Source organism: Asterias amurensis, chromosome 15 (genome assembly GCF_032118995.1).
Source record: "Asterias amurensis chromosome 15, ASM3211899v1".
Classification (NCBI taxonomy): Eukaryota; Metazoa; Echinodermata; class Asteroidea; order Forcipulatida; family Asteriidae; genus Asterias; species Asterias amurensis.
Window position 1 is genome coordinate 5,728,486 of NC_092662.1, and position 26,682 is coordinate 5,755,167.

Consider the following 26,682-nt stretch of genomic DNA (forward strand, 5'->3'; position numbering starts at 1 on the left):
ATGAATAATAACATTGCAAATGAACAACGTGATAATTAACCACAGGTTGTTGAACTTCAATGTATATTTTTTTGTATTAATTAATTCGGCTGAGTTTGATTAATCCTGGTTGAGAAAAGTTTCACTTTGTATCTTTTCTGAAAAGTAACACTTTCTATTTCCTAAAAACTAGTTTTTCAGGACACAGCTTATACTGCATCAGGGAACATTCCTTTCATTGTTGAATACATTGTGAGGAAACTGTTGAAGGTCACACCACTAGAATATTAAAATAACGGGATTATCCCAGAAGATTTGTACACAATTATCCTCAAGGTTCGAAGATTTGAGATTTGGAAGTTGATAATGATTGGATGGGAATCCGGCTATTCAGAGGTTCACAGGGCTTGTTGGATTTGGGGTGTCGATTAATTCATAAATAATTGGCTTTAAAACATCATTTTGTGACATTACTTTCTGTATGAAATTTTCATAGAAAAGTAGAAAAGTAGCATATTGTTTCTTTTACAATACAAATGTGTTAGGTCAATACTGGGTAAAGCTCGTAATTGGACCCTGCTTTTTTCCAGGGTAAAGCATTGTTTGCTAGACTAAAATTATATCATATTTTTCTACAATTAGCATTCAGTGTATGCAGCAGTTGCTGGAAAAAATCAATCTTTGACAGTTATCAGACTGACATAATAAAAATATTAAAAATACAGCTCATTCATTATTGTCTGATTTTACCTTGAGCCATAGTCTGCTGCTCAACAAATGTTTTTGGAATCTTAATATTATAAAATAGTATACTAGAAAACACCCAGACAGAAGGACTATTCACAAACAACTTTTTGAAAGCAGTAAAAACGACACATTTGAAACAGTTATTTAAGCTGAAGTTGTAACACAAACACTTAGGCCTAAGCCTATGAGAAAACTTGCAGGGAGTTTCTCTCCATGAGGCAAAACTCTGGATTTCACCCCAAGTTCACAAACTCACAGCGTAAATAATAACCACAACTTGGCCTTGGAACAAACTAAATAAAGAACCTCATAAAGCCTTGTTCTCACATTCAATCAATAATTTTAATAATTTGTTGTAGTAACCTGAAAAACCCATTCAACAAACATTCCCAAGCTTATAATTCCAGTTCACAAAACCATCTTGCCATTATTTTCTGCCACCAAAATTCTTTGGGATTAATTTTACCGGCTGGGGTTAAAGTTTAAGTTCTGAATGGAGGAAAATTCTGAGCTTGTGTGTCCGTAATCTGGAAAAATCCTTTGAAAAGTACCATTACGAACCTGCAGGGTTTTTTACCCGATTGAATACATTTAACAGTGGCTGCTGTGCCGACAGAATGGTTTAGGAAAATACCTCCCACGACAATGGAAAGTGAACTCGACCAACCCAGGTTTACAGTCCTTTGTAAATTTACTCTTGAATTCTTTCTCTAAGCCAACAATGTAGTTTCATTTCACCTGACAGAAAGTTTCTCAGGTGGATGTTGTTGTGGTGAAAGTAGAACGTATTATAAGAGCGGTTTTTGCAAGTGGAAAAGAAAGCACACACAATTGGTGGTGTTGACAATCCTGCAATAATGCAGGACCAGACAAACCAAACAACAGTAAAAAGTTATTAAAGTGCATATTTTCAAAACACAAACTGGAAAACAAACAATATTTTGTCATGTGGCATTAATTTTATTTCATTTTCGATTGGGTGAAAATTTTGGTGGTTTGACATTCATGTCTGGTACCTGTACTTTGTTAATGATGGATGAGGCAGTTTGATAAAGGGAACCTCTATGAGGGAAATATTAGTATTTTTTTTAGTGACGCTAGTTTTTGTAATAGTCACTGTTAGATGGTACAACATTGACTGACTTTGAGGGATTGGGCAAGTCTACCAATCTGAATTAGTTAATTTTTTTGACCCAGATTGTGTTTGATAGGTATCTCTTATGTGATGCGAAATCGCCCTTGTTAAGATGAGCATTTCCAATTAAGACTAAAAAAAGATCTATTTCTGCTAGAACATTTCCAGGGGCACCAAGCCATTAATAGGCAATTGCCTCCATTATGAATCAATGCGTGAAATAACAGGCCTGGTATCTCATTCAGGGAAAGTCAAAATAAATGCTAGATATCACATCATTTTAATTTCAGGCTTTCCATGGTGTCTGCATCGGTAGAGATCCAATAATGTTGTGTCAGGTATACTTTGATCCCAGAGATGAATCTCCTAGGTCTGAGCCTGGTCTCCAGTGGTGAATCAGAAATTAAAATGTTCTAGTCTGTTTGCTTAATCAGAAACAGTGTCCTCTTTAATTTAAAGGGAGGATATTCTCTTAGGGGGCCTCATGTAAAAGAGTGAAAAATTCACTCTCTTGTCTGAGTGGTGTAAGTTTCGCTCTTTGAAAGTGAAAGTCAATTTGTGTCACTCTTTTTGAATGTAATTGGAAAGAAATTCCCTCAAAAAAAAGAAGAGTTTTCCGCCATATATGGATCTTTGCAAGAGTGGTATGGCGGACAAAACTGGTGGTTTTTCACTCTTTTACATCAAAAGAGTAGGCATTATGAGGGTTTCCTGCGTTAGTTTGAATGATTCCCTAAATACGGCCAGAAATGCGATTGGTTCCAGCTAATTGTTGATGGATGTGAAATTTTGGATGAAAATACTAGTCCAAAACAACTTTTTATTTTTAAAGGAGACACATGTTCAAATAAACTTTCAAAGGTGACTTCATCTTTCTTGATAATATTGCCATATAGGCCTAAAGCAGCATTATATTGACAAAAACCAAATGGCCACCCTGTAGGGCCTAAGCAGGGAAACAAACTTCCCAACATTTGGGATGTAAATGATGTGAGTAAAATCACCTTAATGTAAAACCAAGACAGCATTTCTGAAATCAGGAGGAAAGAGTTTTCTAATTATGGTTTCTAACACTTAGAAAGAATAAAAACTTTAAAAGTCTGTTCCTGTGTGTTGAACTTCTGAACTCGAAAATCTTTCCCAGCTGTCTGCAATTTAGAACAGAAATTTAACATTAAAACCTCAATTTAAGCCTTTAATGCCAAATCGAAACAAATTTATTTTGTGAATTTCTCGTGACGACGAAAGCTTTACCTATTAGACTGTGTGTAATTGCAGCAAGATTAAGTCCACTTGGAACACTTTATTGTTGATGTCAGACATAAAATAACTCAACCAAATAGTCCAATTTATTGAGTATGGTTTCTGTTGTTAACAGATTTGTTTCACACGGTGATTTTGAAGGCTGTTTTCTTTGGTTGAATGGCGTGCTGATAGTGTGGGTGGTTGAGTCAACTGTGTCCTGTGTACACCTTCAATAAGTTCTGAATCATAATAGTTCAATGAATTTATACTCTGCTTGTTGTGTTGTCATTTTAGCCTAATTGATAAAGGAATTGCTACTAAAAAATTTAAGGTCATTTCTGTTTTATATCCAATTTCAGCGACGACGACGACGAAGGTGCTGCGACGCATTCCGCAGCCACAGAAAAAACTGGGGCAAACCCCTTTACCTAGCAAAATGTAACTGGGTTCTTTTTTTTAGGCATTACACAACAGACAGAAACTGCAGCCTTTTTAAATGAACTCTAAAACTATGCTATGAAATAACATCCTGTAATGTTGTTTGTGACATCCATGAAATAATCAATCCACAAAACCCTAAAGATTGGATATGAGGTGACGTGATCCTAGTATTATCTTTCTGAAACAATAAACTTTGTTTCCTACCGTGTGTGTGTGAGTCAGGAAGGTGTAGATGCCACACAATATGAGACCAAAACATTTTTTTAAAATATATTAAATCAAAACTTTTTTCAATTGTTGTAAAATTTTGTTCTGTTTTTTTTTTTTTAGAGAAGGAAAACAGTGACATACTTTATTTTTATTTTTATGAAGGCCATATCAAATTGGGGGCTACAGCTGGATTGCAGAGTCATCAAGGGTTGATGTGTAGACAGGCATGGCCTGGGGCCAATTAAATAGAGCTTTCAAAAGCAAAATATTTGCTTTTAGGCACAAAAATAGCTTGCGTATTTTACACATGTTACTGGTCAAAATTTCATGCCATATACATTGCTTGTGACTAGTATTTAGCTGTTGTTTACTTAGCATAACAATTGGGTGGAGTCTTGGCCGGTAATCTAATTTTACTAAGCAAGGATTTTTTCGCTTTATTAAGCAAAATTTTGTGCTTAAGCAGCTCTATGAAATTGGGCCGTGGCCACTGATTCGGATATGACATAATTCGCAACAACTATAAACAATTCCACAAACAAAGATTGTTATTGAGTGCGTTTATAAAAAATTAAAAAATTAAAATTCCCAAAACATAACCTACTCAAGCGTTAAAACTTGAAAAACAAAACTTGGTCCATTGGATTGGAAACTTAGCACAGTGGAACCTCGTTCTAAAAATAATTGCTGTTGGAATTTGTTCTTTTGTTGTTTTGTTTTGGTTCATGGTGATCAGGGACTGGATTGTGGTTTGACTACATTGTTTTCATGAACTTTAACCCCCAAGTTGTATCAGGAAAGGCTATGATAAACAAAACATATTACTGTCACTTCCCAGGGAAAATCATCAAGTATCAATATTTGTTTTTTTGTAAATTGATGCTTCGTCCCGAAATAAAGCGATTCTCAGAAATAGTGACAATCAAAATTGCATTGAAAACTAACGACATACATTTTAAGTCATTATCAATGTGATGTGATATCTTGTGTGGAGACAAACTGAAAGGCAATAAATGAGTTTTATTTAAGTTATTCTTATCTGTTTGATAAGAAAATAAAAAACACTGGTGTCTGAGTTCGGGCAATGGGTGATAAAGACAATGGGTGATAAAGATTTGAGATACTGTATGTAATTTTTCTTCAACAAAAAGTTAAGCTTTGGACCTGTAAATTAAAGGTGGGTCAGAGATTGATGTTGGACAAAAATTAATATTGCTTCGAAAGGAATCCTTTCTCAAAATAGTTTATCCTATCAACAGCTGTGCTTCTCATCAAGTAAGTTTTTATGATCATTTGTTGTTTGAGTATTTACTACTTACCGATCCATGACCCTTTAAAATAATCATGAGATGCATGACCCTAGATAAAGGAATCTAATTCTGAAGAATTTGAATTTCTGGAATGAATAATTGATTGGTAGACGAATTAAGAATTTTATGTGAATGTTGAAATCACCAGGATGTGTCAGAATCGAGCAAGCTCTTGCAATGTTCAAATAAACTTAAAAGTAATTAATTGTTACTCTGGTGGGATTCGAACCCACGACCCTTGCAATTCTAGAGCAGTGTCTTACCAACTAGACTACCGAGATTGCCAGGCAGTTAGAGGCAGTTCAAATCCTATGTTTTGGCAGCGGTACCGCAACGATATAATAGATGTTAAATTGACATCGGGATGAAGAATATTAATTTTTTATTTTTATTTACCCAAACACCGATGATGTATACTCAGTACTTTCCAGAATCCTGTGAAAAAAATATATATTACAGGCATATTACTCGAGTGGGATTCGAACCCAAGACCCTTGCAATTCTAGAGCAGTGTCTTACCAACTAGACTACCGAGGTTGCCCGGCAGCTAGAGGCAGTTCAAATCCTATGTTTTGGCAGCGGGTACCGCAACGATATAATAGATGTTAAATTTTCACAGGACTCAGGAAAGTATTGAGTATACAGTGCTTTACACACCAGTGTTTTGGTGTAAAAAAAAAAAAAACAAAAAAAAAAAACAGATTCTTTATCCCCAATGCAAATTTAACATCTGTTATAATTATTTGTTGTTATTATTGGTTTTTTTTATGAGGAGATATTGCCTAGGCGAGGGCTACATTTAACTGATTCAGGCTATCAACCAAAATCAGCTCGCACCATTCCCGTTGCCATCTACTCCTGGGGCTGAAACAGGGTTACCCCCTTCACAGTCTGTAAGGATTAATGCTCATCTTTATCCACTAATGAGCCTGGCTGGTATTGCAGAATATACTACCTTCCAAACCCAACTAAACTTTTTAACATCCATTTCCTAGTGGTACATACTTCTTGACAAGGAAGTGACGACTTTATATTGACGAAGCCAACGTGTATTAGCTCAACCTTTGAATAGGTTCGTAGAAGTACACAATAGTTGATGACTAATGATGAAAAGTACCTGCATTACTTTACAAAAACTTAGATACTAACAAAAAAGTATTTGTACGCCTACATAGTTTTATTGTTGCACACATTCCCTGTTCTTCAGTGTGTAGACTTTACACATGTTTGCCTATTATTAAAGCCACGTCACTGTATTTTTATGTCAAAAGTTTCTTTACAGTTTTGTAGTTTCAAAAAGCTTTTCTTGTTTTACTAAACAAACAAATAAATGGACTAATTTCCTGGAATAACTTAAAGAAACAGTTTTGAAGTTTCAAACAACATTTCTAGATTTACCAAAAGTATTTACTCAATTCCAGAATTAACGAAAAGAAAATGTACACAAGGGGAAACATTGAAACTTTCCTGGGCTCAATTTCACACACAAAAACTAGCCGAGCACAACAACATTTTGCTTAACAGAAAAAAGGTTACCAGCTAAAATACCATTTCATGTGTACCATTTGTGACTGATATCCTGCTAGTTGTTGCTTAGCAGTAATCTTTAATTCTTGTAAGCAAGATATTTTAAGCAATAGTTTCTGCTTAGGCTGCAGCTCTAAATTGGGCCCTCTGGACCCAAAGCCCCAGCCACCGATTTCACAAAACTCTTCCTAACTTAAAGGAACATGTTGCCTTGGATCGAACGAGTTGGTCTAACAGTTTGTTATACAATGCATTGGTTGGAAAGATGTTTTAAAAGTAGAATACAATGATCCACACAAATTTGCCTCGAAATTGCATGGTTTTCCTTTTGCTTTGTGAACTAACACGGTCAGCCATTATTTGACTCCCATAAATGGCCGACCGTGTTAGTCGACGAGATAAAAGGAAAACCGTTCAATTTCGAGGCATGTTTGTGTGGATCATTGTATTCTACTTTTTAAACATTTTTCCAACCATATTAATTTTATAACAAACGGTTACAAACGCTTTTCACAGACCAACTCGACTGGTCCAAGGCAACGTGTTCCTTTAAGACTAATCTTAAGACTTAGGACGAGTCCCAACCCTGCACTATAGTATGCAGACCTTAAGATTAATCCTAAGTTAGGCAGAGTTCTAAAGCTGTTGTGTGAAATAAACATGTTGGATCACATCACACCAATCACACAAGGAGAAAATTAAAATGCCTGCTTCTCAGTCAGCAATAATGAGGAAACCACAGTGGTTTGGGGACATCTGGATAAGATTAAAAAAATGATATTGTAATTTGAAGTATCAATTTATTTTAATAAATACATATTACTCTGAGTGGGAAGTATAATAATTAAAAAAAAATGTGTATTCCCCATTATCAGGGAGAATTATACTGTTATTATTTCAAATATTCTTCGCTAAATGTGGATTTTGTGGAGTCTTTTACACAGAAAATATCAGATCAAATTTAACAGAATTTTTAAAATACAGCTTGGTACATATTGTATTAACACATGGTTTGATTTATGCAGCAACTTATTAGAACACCATGTGGTAAAAACCTTGAACTTTTTTTCACCCTGTATTCTCGTTTTTGTTGGTAAGAAAATCACAAAAGCTAAGCAGGAAAACTTGCTTGTAGAAAATTTGTTACAGCCAACAATAATATTCCTTCCTTTTGAGTTGTCTGGGCCCCCTGCTTACTTTAGCTTTGCAAGTGAAGATTTGTTTAACCTCTCTGATAGTTGGAATTTATTTTATGTCAAAATGAAATTTGGTGATGAAGTTTCCTTCGCCACAACATTGTTTTTTGAAAAGTGTTGTGAGGAAACGAAATAAAACAAAATATAAAGGTTAAAATGTGAAACGACTTGTGAAATCCCCCCCCCAGGGTAAAGTTAGTGTTAGCCATATATTGAGTATACCTCCCTCTACTGGTGAAAGTAAACTGCACTTTACCTTATCATTGCATACTGCCCTCTTTTGGCAAAATTTGTCCAATAAAACTTTTTTACAAAAGTTCATACCTCCCCCTCCCATATAAAAGGAATGTTACTTTGGAAGTTGTGTAAGAGTTGGGTTATTTGTACAGATGTTTCTGTTTTTTTAGTATAAAGAAGAATTACACTACAATGGAGTCTTAAAAACAAATTTAAAAGCAGTGGACACTATTGGTTACTCAAAATATTTATTAGCATAAAACCTTACTTGGTAACGAGTAATGGGGAGAGCTTGGTAGTTCAAACCATTGTGAGAAACGGCTTCCTCTGAAGTGGAGTAGTTTTCGAGAAAGAAGTAATTTTCCACAAATTTGATTTAGAGACCTCAGATTTAGAACTTGAGGTCTCAAAATCAAGCATCTGAATGCAGACAACTTCGTGTGACAAGGTGTTTTTTCTTTCATTATTATCTCGCAACTTCGACGACCAATTGAGCTCAAATTTTGACAGGTTTGTTATTTGATGCATATGTTGAGATATACCAAGTGGGAAGACTGGTCTTTGACAATTACCAATTATAGTGTCCAGTGTCTTTAAACCCACTTCAAATAGTTTGTTCAAGTTAAATTGGTAAAACTCCATTATTTTCTTTATGAAATTGATTAACAAATCAACTTAGGTAGCTTGAATCAAGCTGGGGGCTCTATTTTCAGTCCCTACCTGACTGCATATATTTTCCCTGGAATAATTCGCCGGGGGTTTTCCTCCCACATCTAAAACTGAAACTTACTTCCTGGTCTTCTTTCTCTCCATGGCTTTTTTTGGATAGAACAGTGATTCAAATCACTTTTCTTATAGTCCTTGTCTTCACAACCAGAATCAATCAATTAAATAAAGTGAGTGATAACAAATTTGCGTTCTTCTTTTTTTTTCTTCTTTTTCAAACAGAAAGGGGAGTTAAGTTCTCTCACCGTGGCAACAGCAACCATTTAAGTTCACTACGATGGAGACTTCAGTACTGTGTGCTAGATTTTAAATCCAGAAATCTGCATCATTTTAGCAATGAACTGGTGAGTGTCTTTGAACTTCAATATGAAGCACCACTTATTGTAAAATTGCAAATAAAAGTAAATCCCCTGGCATTTTACCCTAGCAGAGTATTTCTTGATGGCTAGCGTAAACTTGTCTGCAGTCTACAAGAAAGAATGTCTGTCTGGAATAGTTTCAAAGCCCTAGGAAATAACATTAAATTTTGGTGACCAAACTAATTACAATTGTCTATTTTGATTGTCTCAATCGATTCACAAATTCCTTGGCAACTGCTGACAAACTCAAACTTGTTATAGGCCTACATTGGTTCCACAAAAAACATGACCACTGGACAAATTTTGAAGATATTTCTATAGTTTGGTTTGTATGGTGTGATTGTTCAACACTAGTCTTGTTTCCAAGATGCTCCAGTTGTGTAGTCACGAAAACCTTACCGCTATCTAAAGAGCTATCACCCCAATAACCACTCGCCACTAGAGGGCGCGCTCTCATTCCCCTAACCGCCATTACACCACGAACTGCTCTCACAGGACGCTCCTGTGATAGCGGTTCGTGGTGATAGCAGTTATGAGAATGATGGCACCCTCTAGTGGCAAGTTGTTCGTGGGGCGGTGAGAGCAGTTTGGAGAGCGGTTAGGTTTTCGTGACTACATGGTTCGTGACTCCACAACTGGAGCGTCGTGGAACCAAGACTAGTTCAAAACCACAGATCTGACCTATATTTGTGTTATAGCAATGGTGCACTCTTTCCTTGTGCACAGACAACTAGTTGTCCATACAGATTTTGATTTGTTGAGGGAGGGGGGGGGGGGGGCAAGCATTTCCAAAGTCTGAAAAAATGACCTCATATGATTGATATAATCTGTATTGGACAACAGTCGAATACTTTGTCTGGTTTTCTGGGTGGTCTTTCAGTGCAAGTACTATACTTCACCTTTTAGTTATTGACTGATTTGACATTCATGGATGATAACATCTAATTTCAACCTTTTCCAACAAACAACCAACTTCAATGGCAGAACAACCTTGGCTCTGTGAACGCAATCCATTCATTCAAACTCACAGTAATGATAATTCAGTTACCACGCTGTGGGTAAATGGAGGCCTCACTTGTCAAAAGCATTCCAAACTTTTCTTGTTCCGTTGCCTTAGGGCCTTGAAAACAGACTGGCTGTACACAAGCCTTGAATGGTAAAGCAAACAATAACTTGTTATTACCCCTGTGTAAAAAGGCTATGATCTGTTAAAAGTTGTGCCCCAACAATTTATAGGCAGTCGGGTTTGTACTAAACATAAGCAGGGGATTGTCCCAATAGAATTGGGTTGATGAAAATTGAAGTGGTGTCAAGACCACTTCTCTATGAAGTCAAAAGAGTTTCTGTTTTTCCTATCTCGCAAGGACACCATTTGTGAAAATAAGCTGTTGTCAAGTCAAGTGCTGCAAGGTTGCTACATCCTTGGCGAGCTAAAGTAAACTTTCCTTATCATCCTTTATTTCTGCCGCAGGAGGCGAGATCGGTTCAAACAAGTGATAGTCATGTTTTGAAGATGTCTCGATTTAACACGGAGTACTACAGCATGAAATGGAACCATAGTTACTGCGCACCAAGGCATGGATTGGCAACACCCAAAGCTAAGAACAAGCAAGACTTAAGCTCAACATTACCAAGGAAACTGCCCAAGTATACTGCTGCATCTCTGACATGTAAGTTGAACTTATTTCTTGATTGGAAGTGTCGTGGCCGAGCGGTTAAGAGCATCAAATTCAAACTCTGGTGTTTCTGATCAGCAGAGTGTGGGTTCGAATCCCCAGCTGTGACACTTGTGTCCTTAAGCAAGACACTTTACCATTGCTTTGTCCTTTGGATGGGACGTAAGGCCGTTGGTCCCATGTGTTGTGTAACGCATGTAAAAGAACCCAGTGCACTTATCGTAAAGAGAAGGGGTTCGCCCTGGTGTTCCTGGTTGTGGCTGCTTAATGCGCCGTAGCACCTTGTAAACCCTTATAAGTGCTACATAATTGGGTCTCAGAATCCATCACTGCAATAATCTATCTTTCTGAAAGTTTGTATACTCGGCACCTTGAGTACCTTGTTTGGTAGATTTTTGCGCTATATAAGACTTTGATATTATATTATTATTATTGTGTAGTTGGAATTCAAGGTGCTTATACCATAGTGCCCGAATGTTGTTTGCCTTTGAAAACAGGGTTGATGCTTTGTTTATTCTTGAGATCAATTAAAAAAAATCCATGGATGCGCTGCAATTGTTTAGTGAGAAAGTTGATTATTGCAAAGAGCCGTTTACTGATTGTAACAGGTGTAGAAAAAGCTTATATTGTAATATTAGTGTAATATTGACAGCATTTTGTTGTGTTTAACTACAGTGAATAGTATGTGAGATTTCAAAGGTGTTAAGTGACTTTTACCTCGTTCACAGAAAAATGACAAGTAGAAAAACAATTTAAGTCGTGATGTTTTTAATACGAAATACAAGTTGTGTGAAACTGAAAGGAAATCCTTCTCTCAGTGTGAATATTGTCAAACCCCAAGTCTACACCCCAACCCCTCAGTTGACATTGGACCACTTAATCCCTCCATTACCCATGGGTCCTCTCACAGACCCTCCAGGTACCTAGTAATTATCAACTGAATAAACAAGTCTGCAGTGAAATTGACAACTTAAGGATCTTAGATGTCAAGTTAGTTGACTCTGCACAGTGATTAAAGTGCCCCGTTCTTAAGTTTCAGGTTTTGACAGACCTCAGTTTTGGATATCACGATAATTGTTGACTGCGACAGGAAAGAAGCCCTTTTCAAAACCACTGCTTGGGCTTCGGGTTTCGCGCAGGCCCACAGTTGTTGTTTGGCAATTGCGCTTGCTTTGCGTAGGTACAGGGCTTCAGCCGAATCCAAAGATGGTGCAAAAATTATAAAATTATATCATATGATAACTAGTTTGTTCTAGTATAAAAACAAAACTAACGGACTGACAGGACGGCATTTCCCCTTTGCTCTACCGCCAACACCAAGGAACTCAAATCCCAAAAGGTGTGTGGTTTGCAAGTCAGCTGGACTTTTAGAAATGTTTTATATCAATAACTTAATTTTTTTAATGGAAATACTGAATTTTTCTAGACACAAATTTGTGCACCCAAATTGTAGGACATTAAACTTGCATCTAGGTATCTACATACCTTTAGAGACCTTTTCCAATGTTAAAGAAAGCTTGTCATAGGGCCCAAGGTGATTGGCATTGTGCCAGTCGAGGATCATGTTTCATCGCAGCTGTGCATTTCGTTGAACATAGAACTCGATTGAAAAGGGAAACTACTGCAATGACAGCCAAACCAAGAATGATGATCGCTTTAACAGCTTTCCCGCTTAAATTCGCTCTTTTTATTCTTTTCAAAAGAAGCGATAACTTAATTTAGAGACTCGATGACGAGTCACGGAAGGAAATCTGTTAAAGTCGGAAAGACGGAACATTTCAACTGATACACCATGTTGGTATGCTAGTTCCTGCCAAATATGGGTGCAAGCTTTGGCTGAAAATATTAGTAAAAGTAAAGTTGGTTTCTGCAATTAAATATTATAAGATTAATATTTATGAACTTGAGTTAAGTTGTGAGTCTGGAAACTGCATTGTGCAACAGATTCCTTTTGGCGAAAACAAAAAAGAGAAAAAGGACATGTAATTAAATTAACCCCCATATTGGGGTCAGATTTGTTGTGAAAAGATTCACAAATTCAACTGTCAAGATAAGTGTTTCTTGAAGTTGTTATGATTCTTTTTTAATACAAATGTTAAAATTTATGTTTCAGTTCATCTGTACTCCACTGGTATCAAAAAGAAAGTTAAGCATTTGGTGGAAGAACATATTTGCCTAAGATTAGTTCTTTTTATAGTTTTTACTAATAAGTCTTAAAACAAAAATTACATTTCCAGAGGTTTTACCGATTTGTAACCATTCTATATGAAGGAAGGACCCACCAACAGCAAAGTATTGTAAATGTACCTGGAACGACCATTAAACTGTTTATAGCCCCAAGAGACCCATTTGTGCAAAGTTTAATTTCATTGTTCCAAACTTCTTGAATGACTTCAACATGTCTACTCCGTGGGGGGAGTCCACCGGAACTCACCTCCATTAAACTTTTTGATAAGATGATGTCCTGTGGAGTATAAGTCATATATTTTTAACGACAACTTCACTTTGATTCTGCGAGATTATTCATCCACAATCCTAAGGTCCCACGTCATCCCCACGGCCCCTCAGGGTCGTCTCAGGAATATTAGCCCAGTTTCTTATTGAACAACCATAAGCTTGACAGGAATTTCAACAGATTTACGAAGAGGGCCTGAAACGGATCTTGTTCACTGACGGACTTAGCGGACGGGTGAAACACGGTAGATCTGCCACGATTTTCCCTCCCACTTTGTTTTTGAAAGTGCGTAAAGTTTTTTAAGTTGAGAAGTTTTATTTGAGGGGTGGAACTTGAAATATGATAAATTCTGAAATGATGTGAGCCTGAGGATGAATGAAGGGAACTTTGGTGTCTGGTGTTCTGGGTGATTTCTGGAGGTGATGATGGGGTGGTGATAAATCAGGGAGGAATTGGACGAAGGAAGGATGTATTCTCGATTTACAATAGGTAAGATTATTTTTCTCTGTTTTGTTTTGTCATGGCTTGTTGCCTCAGGAAGTTCTAGGACGGAATGTGACGTTGGAAATGTGTGGGATATTTTGGAAAGAAAGTAGTTGATGATTTGGATTGCTTCTGAGATTGAACCAGATGTTCTATGTAGATCTCATTATTTTAGACAAGTTTGTTTATGTCATTTTTCAGAGGACTGGGAATTCGGAAAGAAGAATTAAAAATGTTAGTAGTATATTCACAGAAACACTACTTTCGTTTCACTTTGGTGTATTCATTCAAGTTTTCAAAGGAAATTTTAAGGTGTAAAGGTTTGATTTTCTGATGAGATAATAGTTTGCAGTGTGCAATGAAATTATTGGTTCGTAAGTTTGTTTATGTAGGTCACATTTTTTAGAGGATTGGGAATGTGGAAAGAAGAACTGAAAATGTAGTAATAATCACAGAAACGATAATTTTTTCACTTTTTTTCTTCTCAAGTTGCAAAGGAATTTTGAAGGCATTTTTATAAAAGAATACAGGTTTTTGATGCAAAATACAGGTTTTGGTGTTTCAGAATACAGTTTTGTGATCCCAGAATACAGTTTTGTGATCCCAGAGGTTGGCATGTCTGCATAAGGTTGAACTTTCTGAAGTGATAAATGTTTGCAATGTGCAATGAAATTATTTTTCAGAAGATTGGGCAGGTTGAATTAAGAAGAAATGAAAATGTAAACAATTATCGTTTCTGTGATTATGCTATAGCCTAATCACAGAAATGATAATTATTTTCGCTTGTTTTGTCTTCATTCAAGTTGCAAAGGAATTTTGATTGGACTTCTTGAAGTGATAAAGGTTTGCAGTGTGCAATGAAATTATTTGTTCGAAAAGTTGTTCAGGTAGGTCAAGAAATGAAAATATAGTATAATCACAAAAAGGATAATTGTTTTCACTTTGTGTTTTCCATTTAAGTTTTCAAAGGGATTTTAAAGGGGAAAAAGGTCGGACTTTCTGAAGTGTATAAAGTTTGCAGTGTGCAATGAAAGTCTAGGTTTACCCAGCTGTTAAGGTGGAGGGTCATCAAACACAGATTACGAGATTTGTAGAAACCACTGACCCTGCTTGCTTCCATAGGATGGGGAATAACAGTCGTTGCTATAGAAACATAATTTGTGGTTTCCATTTGGAAACCGCCAAAGAGGGGGGGGGGGGAAGAGTTTAGGTTATGCAAGCAGTCTTCCAAACAAGGAAGGGAGTGGGCTCATGGATAATTGTATTTTACATTTAATTAACTCAATTACTTGTAACTTTACATCTATCCTTGGCACTGAAACTTAAAGCCATTAGACTGAGACATGGTGCACCCCATAGGTTTGGAGTAAAACCAAAAGAACAGGTCATTATAATGACCTGTTCTTTTGGTTTTACTCCAAACCTATGGGGTGCACCATGTCTAGAACACCTCTCTTATGCTATGACTGTCTCTTCTACAACTTTCACGGGGAGTTTAAAGACTGATGATGTCAAATTTAATTAATTGTGATTATATCGAATATCGCGATATATTGTCGGCGATATATCATGAATTAAATAAATCGATATCGCCCAAGCTTAGATACATGAAGTGTGGGCCTTGGACAATACTGTTTACCGAAAGGGCTTTAAATGGCTTTAAATTAGACTTGTCTTGAGTTCATAACAGAGGTATTGTACTTCTTTTGTGAAACAGTGCATTACTGAGTCCATAATGTGCTGCATAGTAGAATAATTAGTCCATTTAGGACTAATGGGTTTTGAGAGAGAAGGTCAAAACCATCCTGAGTTTGAGCATCTGATGTTTTGGGGGAATTTGTTCCATAGAGTGGGAGATGACTTTGGGAGAAAAAAAAACCTTGTGGCATTGTGACCTTTGACCTTTTCAAGTAGGATGAACAGGGGATGATTAGTGGAAGCTCCTGCTCCAGTGTGCGTTTATCGTTGTTCAAATCGTTCAAATCATTTTACAGTCTTTCCAACTGATCAATAATTCATCTTGTTCTGTCTTGAAACCTTTCCACCCGAAAAGGACGTTTTTGGCACGCTGTAATTATTGTAAGAAAGAGCACAATTTCTGTAGTAAGGGATTGGGAACATGTGTACATATGTGGAAATTAAATTAGAGGTAGGGGAAGGAGGTTGTTTGGTTACGGTTGAATGATGTTAAGATGGTTGTAGCTACATGTGAACTCTTATTTATTTAGGCAGTTCTCACTGACCCTAAATTGGCAACTAGGATAGACTTCTTTATCAAAAATTCCATTCTTGCCAATTTTTTAACTCCTCCACTTTCCAAACCCCAACACCCCCACCTCATGAAAAGTAAAAACTAAACTCTATTTGAAAAACAAAAAACACAACATGTTTTGAGAATGTAATTTTAGTCTTGAGGTAATCCTAAAAAATGTAGTGATCCAGTTTTTTTTTGTTTTTTTTTTAACAACAAATGTATCTTGCTACATCTTTGATAAATTAAATAAATTTTAAGTTTATTGTACTCTAATCAATACATTTTAAAGATTCGCTCAAGACTAAGTGACATTCTCAAAACCCATTTTCTGCCATTTCAGTGCTCCCCCCTCCCCCAACTTGGTGATCTTTTTCCCTCTCAATTCACAAGCCATTCTTGCATTCTTATGATTTCAAGATCTCTTTCACCGATAAGTTTCTCCTGTTGTATCCTGAACCATAAACATAAACAATAGGGAGCAAGGAAAGGTGGAGACAGACAACTTAAGTTTTGAGTTGGCTGTCTCCACCTTGTCTTGCTCCCTATAGCCAATAATCGTAACCCTTGCAGATAATTTAAAGACACCCACTCCATCCCCTATTTCATCTGCTATCCTCCCACCCTACCCCAAGACACCCACAACTCCAATTTGGTAATTTCAAGCTCCAGATGTGAGGCCAATAAATCCTCCTCCATCTTACCCTTCGGCCAAGACGAAGATGAAGACGGCAACAAGAGATAACAACTGCCGTCTCCCACCGCCGTCTCCTTTTCTCTTTTTCCGCTGGTGATTTAGACCGAGAGGTATTCAGGGAATGAGATGCGCTTCATGCCCAAGATCCACATCGTTGGCATTCATAGAATCTGAATTTCAAGACCAGGCCAACTGTCTTGTCTCCTGAGAGTTTATAGATTTTTTTCTCCTCTGTATTTACTCTGGGATTCTTCGCCTCTCTCTAAAGCAATGTCCCTGGTTAGAAGTCTTGAAGATGCATTAAAGACATCTGCAATTCATTCTGGGTGAATCTTCCATCCATTATTCAATTAAATCAAAAACTCAGCAAGGTTAAATTTCATTCATGAGAAAAAAACCTGACCCAGTGAGGCAACATTTCAAAAAAGCTAATTTGAAGTAAACTTGCTTAGTATAATTAGATGGTACTAGGCACAAGCATTGTACATTATACATAACTTTGACTGGTACACACATATATTGTGTTAGGGAATAGGGGCTCCATGGATTTGATAAAAAAAGTTTATAAAAAGTCTTTAAGTCAATTAAAAACAACAATGGCCTTTATATCTATAACCTTTTTGTTTATAATTTTTGTTATGAAAAACCAGTATAGGAATTTTTTTAAAATTTTCCCACTTCAAATGTGTTTAAAGGGAAGGTACACGTTTGGTAGTTACTCAAAACAAATATTAACTTAAAAACTGACTTGGTAAGGAGAATTGGAAAGCTGTTGATAGTATAAAACATTGCAGGAAACGACTCCCTCTGAAGTAACGTAGTTTTTTTTTAAGAGAGGTAATTTCTCACTAAAATAATAAAAGACTTCTAGCTAAAAGTCTTTGATTCCTATCTGAAAGCACACAGATTTGTCCAACAAGGATGTTTTTTTCTTTCATAATTTTCTCACAACTTCGATGACCAATTGGGCCCAAATGTTCACAGGCTTGTTATTTTATGCTTATGATGGGATACACCAAGTGAGACACTGGTCTTTGACAATTACCAAACGTGTACAGTGCCTTTAATGGAATTTCTCTAAACTGTGCCATAGATGTTTTTTTGTTTTTTTTGAAATTTATTTCTTAAATTGGAATGACAGCTTCTGCTAGATATGGTGAATGTTTTAATTTTGGAGAAAAAAAAAAAACATGATTTATTTCTTGGCCCCGCCATCTGACCTCAACTGACAACAGACCTGTCATAACCTGTTGTCTACTATCATAACCTACAACAGATGAGAAAATGTTCCAAGGATATAACACTGGCTGGCAAATATGTAAACTGTTTTCCATCATGGTTTGGTTCCTCAAGGGTTGATTTATTCAGGCATATCACAATACATTCAGATAAAACACATTCAGAGAAATATAGTATAAAAATACATTTAGTATAAAATAATAAACTTTGAAAACCCCAAATTGGGCAACAACCAAGGAGCAACAGACAAAACAAAAAATGGGCTGCCTGAAAAAGGAAAAGTGAAATAAATCTGATCACCACAGGGATGTGTTACTCCTATATGGCTCCTACATGAATAATGAATAAAGAGACTGTCAGATGTCATATATTGACCCAATTCACATGACATCATCTTCACAATATTCTTAGTTGCACCATTTTGAAAGTTAATGTCTGTGTGTGTAGTACAGTGTAGTGTAAATTTGGTAACACTGCGGGTTCCTTCTTCAGCGTTTGCAACTTCCCCTTTAAGCAAACACATTTAGTCTGCACCTTTAAGGTAAGTATCCACCTTTTGAGTCATCCTTTGTGCTGTTAGCCTGAGGTAAACAGAAGCAGTCTGCTAGTAATTAGATCACGGAGAGTAAATTAGATCTAGACAATAAAAGTGTTTACTGGGACCATAAAGGATGACCCCTTCCAACCTCATCCTACTTGCTCTTCAATGAATTCAAATAACCTTGTTCATAATTAACACATCTTCTCTGGCCTCTTCTTTGATGTCATTGGAAGATTTAATAAGCTTGATTGTTTAAAAAGAAACGGTTTAATTTCACTCTTAAAGCAAGCTGATTATAAATTCCACACAAGTAGGCCGTTCATTCTTTGAGCTGTGCCATCCACTGTCAAATTCAATGATAATCGTTGAAGACTCCACAAAGCACTTTTGCAAATTTCTATTACTGCAGTTGGAATAAGTCTGTATTGTATGGCTTGTGGTTTCTCAGTTATCCTATAATTCCAGGATCTTTTTTTAAGCAAAACAAAGGTCTTGCAATAAGTAAAGCAGTCATTTAAGGAGAAATGAAATGATCCATATTGTGTAAAAAGCTGTGGTTTATTTGTGGTAATACACATAGTATGTAAACCTCCTGAATTATAACATCTGGGAAGTAATGGATCTAGAATTAGGGGGGTCCCAACTCGGGTAAGCTTTTAAACTTTAAAGAGCCATTTTTTAGGAATTTTAAATTCCATTCTTTCTTATCCCTCAATTTGAACAAAATCCAGAACAATGAACTTTGTTTTCACTTCAACTGGAACATTCTTTTACCTTAACATAGTCACTGAAACATTGTTTTTTACTTTTATATTGTCACTGAAATGCTGTTTTTAATTTAACATTGTCTGGAACGTCATTGTCACTTCGTCACTGGAATATTGTTTTTCAATTTACCATAGTTACTGAATCTTGGTTGGTTAATGGAGGCTTTATAACCATCTAGACAACATAAATGATGGAAATTTCTCTTCATCATTTATGTTGTCAAGATCATTCCTTTAAGAAGACTCTCTGGAGAGCACGGAGGTATATTTTGAGACTCAATATATTTCTTATGATGACGATGCGGAGGTATATTTTGAGACTCAATAGATTTCTTATGATGACGATGCGGGCATCTCGTTCTGGTTGCTGGAGGCTGTTGTCAGGTCAGATTGTCTTGGGAGGATGTGTAGATCAGACTTGACAAAGACCATCATTGGGAGTATAGGGCCATGGTCAATACTAGTTTTATTATTCGCAGACTGGTGAAATGATTCAGATGTACATGTAGTTAGATATGTGATGGTGCATGGCAGAACTAGGCAGGGCCTTGCCAGAACTCAACACTGGGTCTAACTGATCATTGGGAGTATAGGGCCATGGTCAATACTAGTTTCAAAATGTGTAGACTGGTGAATTGATTCAGGCACCTAGTTAGATGTGGAATGGTTCATGGCAGAACTAGGTGCAGTCACCACACCTTGCCAAAACTCAACACTGGGTCTAACTGATCATTGGGAGTATATATAGGGCCATGGTAAATATTAGTTTCAATATTCGTAGAGTGGTGAAATGATTCAGGCTTAGATTAAAGGAACACTTTGCCACGTTGGACCGGTCGAGTTGGTCTTTGAAAAGCTTTTGTAACCGTTTGCTATAAAATGCATATGGTTGGAAAGATGTTTTAAAAGTAGAATATAATGATCCACACAAATATGCCTTGTTAGTTGTGTTAGTTCACAAAGCAAAAGGAAAACCATGCAATTTCAAGGCAAATTTGTGTGGATCGTTGTATTCTACTTTAAAACATCTTTCCAACCATATGCATTTTATAACAAGCGGTTACAAATACTTTTTATTACTGCCAACTTGTCAGACCCAGGGCAACTTGTCCCTTTAATGGGACCATTCGTGGCAAAACAAAAAAGTGGGCAGATTTGATCATCAAAAAATGTTGAGAATAAGAGCTTTGAAATGACAGGTAATTTAGGTCTTTAATGTAAGATGTGTCACCATAATGACATCATATCAAATTGGTGTAATAGCTGATGTTTTAGTTGCTTTTAGTTGCATTACTTTATTTCTGAGAGGTGCCCGATATTTGTGTGGGGTTTAGTTGTTGTTTATTAATGCAGAGGTGCTTGAGTGGGTAATAAGTAGTAAATTTTTCATTCATCTTTCGTCTGTTATATTTTCCATGAACAATAAGACAGGATGATGGACTGACTGTTTTTTATTGGTGTGACCATTTGTTGGGAGGGGAGGGAGAGGTGGAGGGGAGGGTGGCATTAAATCTCCCCTCCAACCCTCCCCCCCCTGTTTAATTCATTCAAGGATTCGGCACTGTAGGTCTATACCTGCTGTGTTTATTTGTTTTGCTCAGATGCGCTCTTTTGTTCAATTAAATCATTAATTGATACTCATCATATTCTCCCTAATTCTGCCAATCCATTAATTTTCACCCAGTGTCTACCATTTGCCTTTTCATATTCCTTACTGAGTATTATTGCAAGACAGTTATATATAGAATCCTCAGTCCGTCTTGGAGACCCCAGAGCACTCCTTCAAGTGTAACGGTCTTAGCGCCTTCTTGTCCCGCATCCAATATCCATTTTTAAAAAACCTCATAAAATGTCCTCTTTCCATATTAGTGACCTCCCACAAGTGAGTTGCTTTGCTATTGATTTCAGTTTTACTGAATGCCCAACACACTGTTGTATTTAAACCTGGATTTCTCCAATTGTTTGGAAGGTGTCCCTCGTTACATAACACCTGAAAACCCTCAAATCCCTGAAAACCCCCAAATCCGCTGAACAAGACACCCTTTTGTTGTCTGAATACCTGGCCCAGATCACTTGTAACAAAACCTGTGTATCTGCCCACTTGCAGTGACCCTCTCTGTAACAAATCCCTCCCCCCCTCTGTAGATAATGGACAATGCCGATTTTAATAGTGTGTAATGTGCTCAGATGCACTGTACAATGTATATGTACATGCATGCGCAATCAAAAGACTGTTGCTACACTATACACACAGCAGTGTGTCTGTAAGAAGGATCACTTGAATCCTCATAGACTTGAATGGTATAAAGACTGGAATTTTGCTAATCTAATAGTGGATATTTTTGCCTGGTGAGGTGACAACCTTTCTCTGTGACTGAGTTGAGTATTTACTGAGGATATTTTGACTGCAAAGACTATTTCTGAGCTGGAAGTTGTTTCTCAACAGGTGAGTGTCTTTTTCTCTAAATGGTATTCTTTGATTACCTGCTGATCCAAATCTTGCTTTGATTTCTTTGGACTGTACTCGTTGATATGTAGAGGGGGAGTAGCTCTTGGAATCCTTTTGCGGACTGGGATTTCCTCTGGGGGTGGGGAGGTATGTGGGGTGGGGATGGAGGTGGGTGGGGATGGTAGGGGAATCCAGTATGTGAACTCGCTGACTACCAATGTCCTCTGCATTATTTCAAAACTAGAATTTAGGAACGCTCAGTATGCAACCCCACTTTATCTGTCCCCATACCCCCATAGTACTTATCTTGAGCTAGCTCCATGGTCTACTCAAACCTCAAATTAATGCATCAAAATAAGGGTTATGATATATTATCGCAACTACAAATTATTGTGCTTCCTAATATAGGCAAAATGCTCAATAGTAATTCAGCACTTTTCAAACAGACCATGCATGGTCAGACACAAAAGTATTTTAAGCTTTTTCCCAATACAGAACGATTTCATAACCCTCCATTGTAATTTGGCACTTTTTAAACAGACCATGCATGGTCAGACACAAAAGTATTGTTAAGCTTTTTCCAAAAACAGAACGATTTCATAACAAGCCACAAGTTCCAGGTTTATGAATACTCAAACTAGCATGACAGCAATGTGTATTAAACATAAACGCAAATTGTGTTTTGTGTTTTTTTGCACTTTGCTGCCATTTGACTTATTTAACATCTCTATCATCCTTGGGTGACAAAAAGTGAGAGAAGCTTGTTGTGCTGCTGGTTGGCTCGTTTGTTTTGGAGAAATTATAAATAATTTGTTTTCCCATCAATTTTTGGAGTTGTAGTGTATGGACTATTGACTTAATAGCCACATACGTTTTGATCGTATGTACATGTACTTCATCCGATGGTCTACTTGTATTAATTGGTTGTGTGATTTAATAGTCATTGAAAATCCACTCTGATGCAAACATATGTTCAGGAAGTGAGTTTTCTCACTAAGCTCGCTCGTGAATTTGCATCAGTCTTGATAGATAAAGCAACAGATGTAAGGATTCTAAACCTTAGAATTTGTCATGGAAATTAAAGGCAGGGTGCACCAGGCGTTGTATAAATAAATATCCTTTAGGCCCTTCTATGATATTTGTTACTATTATTAGGATGGCGTTTTTTTTAGTGTTTAGGCAGTTTGTAATTTAAAATTGCTACGCATCTGCCTGTTTTATCAACCTTCACAGAAGGTAACAGGTAATGAAGAAATTTAGCACCCAGTCAACCTTCAAGTTTACATAAACATGGATCTACGCTAATCATTGAGCATCCCCTTAAAATCCTGCCAAGCTATAAATAGTGTTCCCCACCTTCCCCAGTGTGGGTGCATAGCTGGGGGTTGATTCAGACTAGTGCCCCTTACGCTGCTCGGGTATATTGAGAAATGTCTTTAGAGCTTCTTAAAGATTCATCCCCATGAGTCTTAAGGGTTTGTCAGTTGGGGATCTAAGATGTTAAAGACTTGACGCATGCACTGGGAATAAGATTGATTGATCAAAGAAGTTCTTGATGCTACTGTACACATGTAGGCCTACGTGCTTACCGAAATGCTAAAATATACCATCTGTTGCCTCAGACTTTTGGGGTGTTAGGGTCATGAAATTCTCCCGATGGACGATTTTGTTGTTTTCCTTGACTGATCGGAGTTGCTGATGAACACTGAGCCAGAAATGTTGAGTTGCAAAAAAAGAAGGGGATTCGGACCCGTAGGGGTATCGGACCCGTAAGGGTATCGGACCCGTAAGGGTATCGGACCCGTAAGGGTATCGGACCCGGAAAGAATATCGGACCCTGTAGGGGTAAATATATGGGAGAAGGGATGTGCCATGAGGTGTGACTTTTTAATCAGCGGTTTATTTTCATAGATTCCTTTGGATATATGGGTATGTTCAGACAGCGTACTAACTTAGACCCGAACCGGTCTAACTTTTACGAGCAGCGGGGGGTGGTCGTAAAAATAAAACCCCTTTGCGTTCAGACAGCACTGAGTTAAACCCGATCCGGTTTATCTTCGGTTTTAAGAGGTCACAGTAGACGCGACCCCGTTGCTCTAACATCCGGTTTTATTCATCAGATTCACGCACAGAGTATGCCGAGATACTGAGTGCCCCATGCCCTGGATGATCAGACAGGGCATAATTATTGGATACAAATGGCTCAATCGAATGCGGCAACAGTTTTACGGTTGGGAGTACACGGGCACTTAAAACAAACATGAACACGACTCGAATTTTTTTTTTTTAAACAAACAAAATATTGATACAAACCGCCGAGAAAACTCACCAAAATATTGTCCATATTCCATGAAACAGAACACGTTTCATTTTTGTGTTTTGTTTTATACAACTGTTTCCGACTTAAATACTTGTAGTTTGTACTTCAATCGATCGGAAGTTGCGATTTCAAAAGCTGGTCAACACAACTACATACGTGCAAGTTACGTAAACACATGTACTTTGCAGTATTTTCCCAACTTCCCAACAACGTGGTGATATTGCTGGCGTAGGGAATTTCCCCTACACACAGCCTCGCGCCCACTGCAGTCAGTTCATTCTCCTAGATTGAAAGTACAGCACGCTAGTAACGGTGACGGCAATAGAAAGGCACATCCACGGGATCGGTGATGGATAACGATGGGATATCAGAGAGTGATCACTATGGGATGGCAGCGCTGTACATGTGAGAAGCATTACGAAATATGCTTCTTCGCTGCGCTCGTAGTATACGCATGAAAAACAGTTTCAATTTATTATAGGACACTCAACAAAAAAAGCTTGGAAAATATAATTTTGTTTCAGAATTTAATAAATCATGGGCGTGGGCCTGTGTTAAACTGCATACACCGATCGAGAGGGTTTCGCCAACTCGGTAAGCGGCAAGAAAGTAATATAAATACTCGGTGCTTTTCAGCATCAGAGGCAACAGAAACCGTGTACATGCACTCCGGGTCCCGGGCGTGTGCATTGAACCACACAATGGGTCGTCCGTTGTGAGTTAAAACCGGATGTCATTCTGTCCACACGCAGTGTTAAAAGATAAACCCGAACCGGTTTAGACTTAGACCGCCTCGCTGGACGGTTTAAGTTTTGGGGTTTAAACCCGATCCGGTCTAACTTTATTTGCGTTCACACGCACAAAAGTTGAACCCGAACCGGTCTAAGTGGACTTAGACCAACTTTAGTACGGCGTGTGAACGACCTCTATGTCAAGTATACTTTGATGTGGTGTTTGTTTTTGTCGTCTTTAATTGGTTGTTTGCAGTTTTTCTTTCCTATCAATGTGGCGGTTGGGGTGGTTAGGGGAGAAGGCAATGTACATGTATACCTTTGACCCCAAACCAATGATCTTTGGCCTGACTCGTTGACATTAATGGAAACAAGCAAGTTTTGCATTATTGGTCTTGAAAAGCTATGATTCAACTTGTCAAAACTTTGACATTAGACAAAAGACTGTATTTTGAATCTGTCATCACAAGTACCCGTTGAGTCGCACGGGCTGGTACAGCTTGCTCCATGATAGACCTTTTTTATCTTTTTTCCATGTTACTTTAAGAGTCCTAGACTGTCTGTAAGCAAGACTTGTTCTTTTATGGAAAGCGAAATGGTGTAGGGACCTTTCTCCATGGTGAAACTGTGCCCTAGAAAATTACTAACCAAACAATTTTATTTCTTAGTTTCCATTTCCCTTCAGTCAGGTGTATGTCATGAAGACCGTTATGCTAAAAATCACCACAACAAATATTTGACGACTTGTGTACAAGTCTACTGTTCTACATTTATGATTATGATATCAAACTGACCACAAACGCAAATAAACCCATGATATAACTAATCAGCCCAGACAAGATAAAGAAGCAGATCTGTGACAACTGTTTTTTTAAATGAAAGATAAAATTGAGCTGAAGGACAAACAACAGCAGTTTATTTTGATGTACATACATGTAGGGGAACATTTTGTCTCTGGCAACATTTTATCAAATCAGTGGAAAGGTGTTCTGTAGCATACGTACATACTGAAATAATCCAAGGGTTTAGCAAAAATTACTTTGAACACTCAGGGCTTGAAATTTAGGGAAAATCCACAAGTCTGCAGGGCTTGTACGAAGCTCAAAATCTCTACTGGACCAGAATACTTGTCAAAAGACCAGGTTTAAATCTACACAGTGTCACATTAAAGGAACACGTTGCCTTGGATCAGACGAGTTAGTCTATAAAAAGCGTTTGAAACAGTTTGTTATAAAACGCACTATGGTAACAAATAAATTTGTAAAATTTCATTTTTCTTTTTGACAAAAAATGAAACGGGAAGAAGGAACAGATAGATAGTCTTAGGCTCTATAGCCTAAATATAAATATAAATTATTATCAACCAATTACTTTCAGTCTCATTCAGTTAAGTCGAACTAATATTAAAATTAAATGCAGCCACAGATGAGACTTGCTCTGGCAAATTGTAAAACTTCTCAGCATTTACTGTCATAGAACTCTTAAAAATTGCGTCAAAAAATGCGTCAAAATAATTGCATCCAGAGTCGGTTACAAATGTTTGCATGGGTTCTCCCCATGCATTTAGCTAGCGTGTTGGGCCGATACACTCGAATTGCATACCGATGCTTGCAAAATAGGGTCAATATGTAAGGGGAAAAATACTCCCTTTTTTCAGGGGGGGGAGGGGGGGGGGGGTGGGGGACCACAACTAAAGATTTAATTCATAAAAATCATCAAGATAATAATATCTATAGAAAGCCCAGTATGCCAAGTAGTAAAATATTCAGATGACCTTGTTTACAGTTCTGCAAATGGCTTTCTACCACTAAGGCACAACGTACACAAGTTGGGTCCAGAATGCCCCAAGGTTTGATAAATACCAAAGAGAACCCTGTTTTTTCACTAACGGTAAGCTGCTGATGGTAGTTTGGTTCAATGCTGCTAAGATAGAATTCTCTAAATGGAAGAGATGCTAAGCT

At 37.3% G+C, this 26,682-nt stretch overlaps 1 protein-coding gene across 5 annotated transcripts in view; it reads left to right on the plus strand.

Annotated features, from left to right (window-relative positions):
- Positions 1–26,682, plus strand: part of LOC139947966 (uncharacterized) — a 134,440-nt gene that overhangs the window by 1,238 nt on the left and 106,520 nt on the right. For 3 of the 5 annotated variants that reach the window (XM_071945858.1, XM_071945859.1, XM_071945860.1), the window contains exons 2-3: positions 8,976–9,097; positions 10,584–10,782. In XM_071945858.1, coding sequence (XP_071801959.1) covers positions 8,976–9,097; positions 10,584–10,782 — 321 coding nt within the window. Of the gene's footprint in view, positions 1–8,975; positions 9,098–10,583; positions 10,783–13,386; positions 13,733–21,455; positions 21,668–26,682 lie in introns of those variants that run through there. The other 2 variants (XM_071945866.1, XM_071945867.1) reach the window with 2 other exon arrangements.